A 1853-nucleotide genomic window follows, 5' to 3' on the forward strand; every position below is an offset into this window, starting at 1 on the left:
GGGCACCTGTAGTCCCAGCTACTTGGCAGGCTGAGGCAGGAGAATGGCTTGAACCTGGGAGGTGGAGCTTGCAGTGAGCCGAGATTGCGCCACTGCACTCCAGCTTGGGTGACAGAGCGAGACTCCGTCTCAAAAAACAAACAAACAAAAAAAAACCCCACTTACCCTGGCAAGTGAACAGAAGGCCAGGGAGGCACTGGGGTAGGGGAATAGCGGGCAAGGTCTGGATGATCAGGTAGGGTGCAGAGTCCCCAGCAAGGGCAAAGCGGATTAGAAGACGAAGTCATGCCTCTAGCTTAGACATTTCCTGTAGTGCTATGAACTTATAAAGGTCCCTGATGAACGTTGATAAATGAAAGCCCTGTGTTACCAATAACTTTGTGCCAAATAAAGCACTTTTTATCAAGTAGCTTTATGGACATGTCCCCAGCACACTTCTCACCCTTTCACATCTTGGTAATTTTAACACATTTTTGGCTGGGTGTGGTGGCTCACACTTATAATCCTAGAACTTTGGAAAGCCAAAGTGGGAGGATCGCTTGAGGCCAAGAGTTTGAGATCAACCTTGGCAACATAATGAGACTCCTGTCTCTACAAAAAATACACAAAATTAGCCAGGCCTGGTGTCACACGCCTGTACTTGGAGGCTGAAGTGGGAGGATCACTTGAGCCTAGGAGTTTGAGGCTGCAGTGAGCTATAATCACACCACTGCACTCTAACCTGGGTGCTGTCAAAAAAAAAAAGACCCTTCTCTCATTCATTTTCCTAGAAGTCGTTCAAACTAGACACATTGAAATTCTACACAGGATATGATAATCCTGAATTTTAGACCTTTTTCAGGGCAGGTAGATAAATATACAGTCTTTGATTAGAGTAGGTATTTTCTGTTTTGAAGATTAAGTACATCCCTTCAATAATCACCATATTCTTAGAATACCTTTCCTTGGTGCTCATCACAAATACTAAGGACATCCAAATTAATTTTCATAATAACTGAGGCAAAACAGATTGTAAATAAAACAGGATGCTGGCCCTCTTTCCCCTTCTCGCAGTAAGGGTGATCTCTTACTGATTGTACACATTAATAAACGAAACTTTACAAGCCAAGGAAAGAAAAAAAGCCAAGGCCCAACACCTTAGCTAAGGTTCTGAGCCAGGCGGCCAGGAGCCCAGGCTAAGAGCAGGCAGCTGGGCTGGCCTTACCCGATAGGTGCTATGTGCTGCTGAGGAACATTTATACGGCAGGAGAGGCCGGCCTGGTGTACAGCATCCTATCCCACTGGATCCTGTGGTCTGAGTACCAATGTTGGCTGCAAAAAAAAAAAAAAAAAGCAGAGTTCAAACAGCTGCTATCCAAAAACGAAACAAAACCAAACCAAAACAGAAAATAACAAGCGTTGACAAGAATGTAAAGAAATTAGAACACTGTGCACTGTTGGTAGGAATGTAAAATGATGTAGCCACTACAGAAAAACAGTATAGGGCTTCCTCAAAGAGTTAGACAGAATTACCATATCATCCAGCAATTTACCTCTGGGTATATACCCAAAAGAATTGAAAGCAGGGTTTCAAAGAGCTATTTGTAAAAATACTTTCTTTTTTCTTTTCTTTTTTTTTTCTGAGACAGGGTCTTGCTTTGTCACCCAGGCTATAGTGCAGTAGTGTGATCTCAGCTCACTGCAACCTCCACCTCCTGGGTTCAATCAATTCTCTTGTCTCAGCCTACCAAGTAGCTGGGATAACAAGCACATGCCACCACATCTGGCTAAGTTTTGCATTTTTAGTAGAAACAGGGTTTCACCATGTTGGTCAGGCTGGTCTCGAACTCCTGACCTCATGACCCACCCACCTC

General features: G+C 44.0%; 1 protein-coding gene across 1 annotated transcript in view; it reads right to left on the bottom strand.

Moving 5' to 3' along the window:
• The window catches only part of PABPC1L (poly(A) binding protein, cytoplasmic 1-like), a 30213-nt gene that overhangs the window by 2916 nt on the left and 25444 nt on the right, over positions 1 to 1853 (bottom strand). The window contains 1 exon segment of the mRNA XM_011928976.1: positions 1137 to 1311. Within this exon segment, the coding sequence (XP_011784366.1) occupies positions 1137 to 1311 (175 nt within the window).

The sequence above is a fragment of the Colobus angolensis genome, unplaced genomic scaffold, assembly GCF_000951035.1.
Source record: "Colobus angolensis palliatus isolate OR3802 unplaced genomic scaffold, Cang.pa_1.0 Scaffold8, whole genome shotgun sequence".
NCBI classification, from domain to species: Eukaryota; Metazoa; Chordata; class Mammalia; order Primates; family Cercopithecidae; genus Colobus; species Colobus angolensis.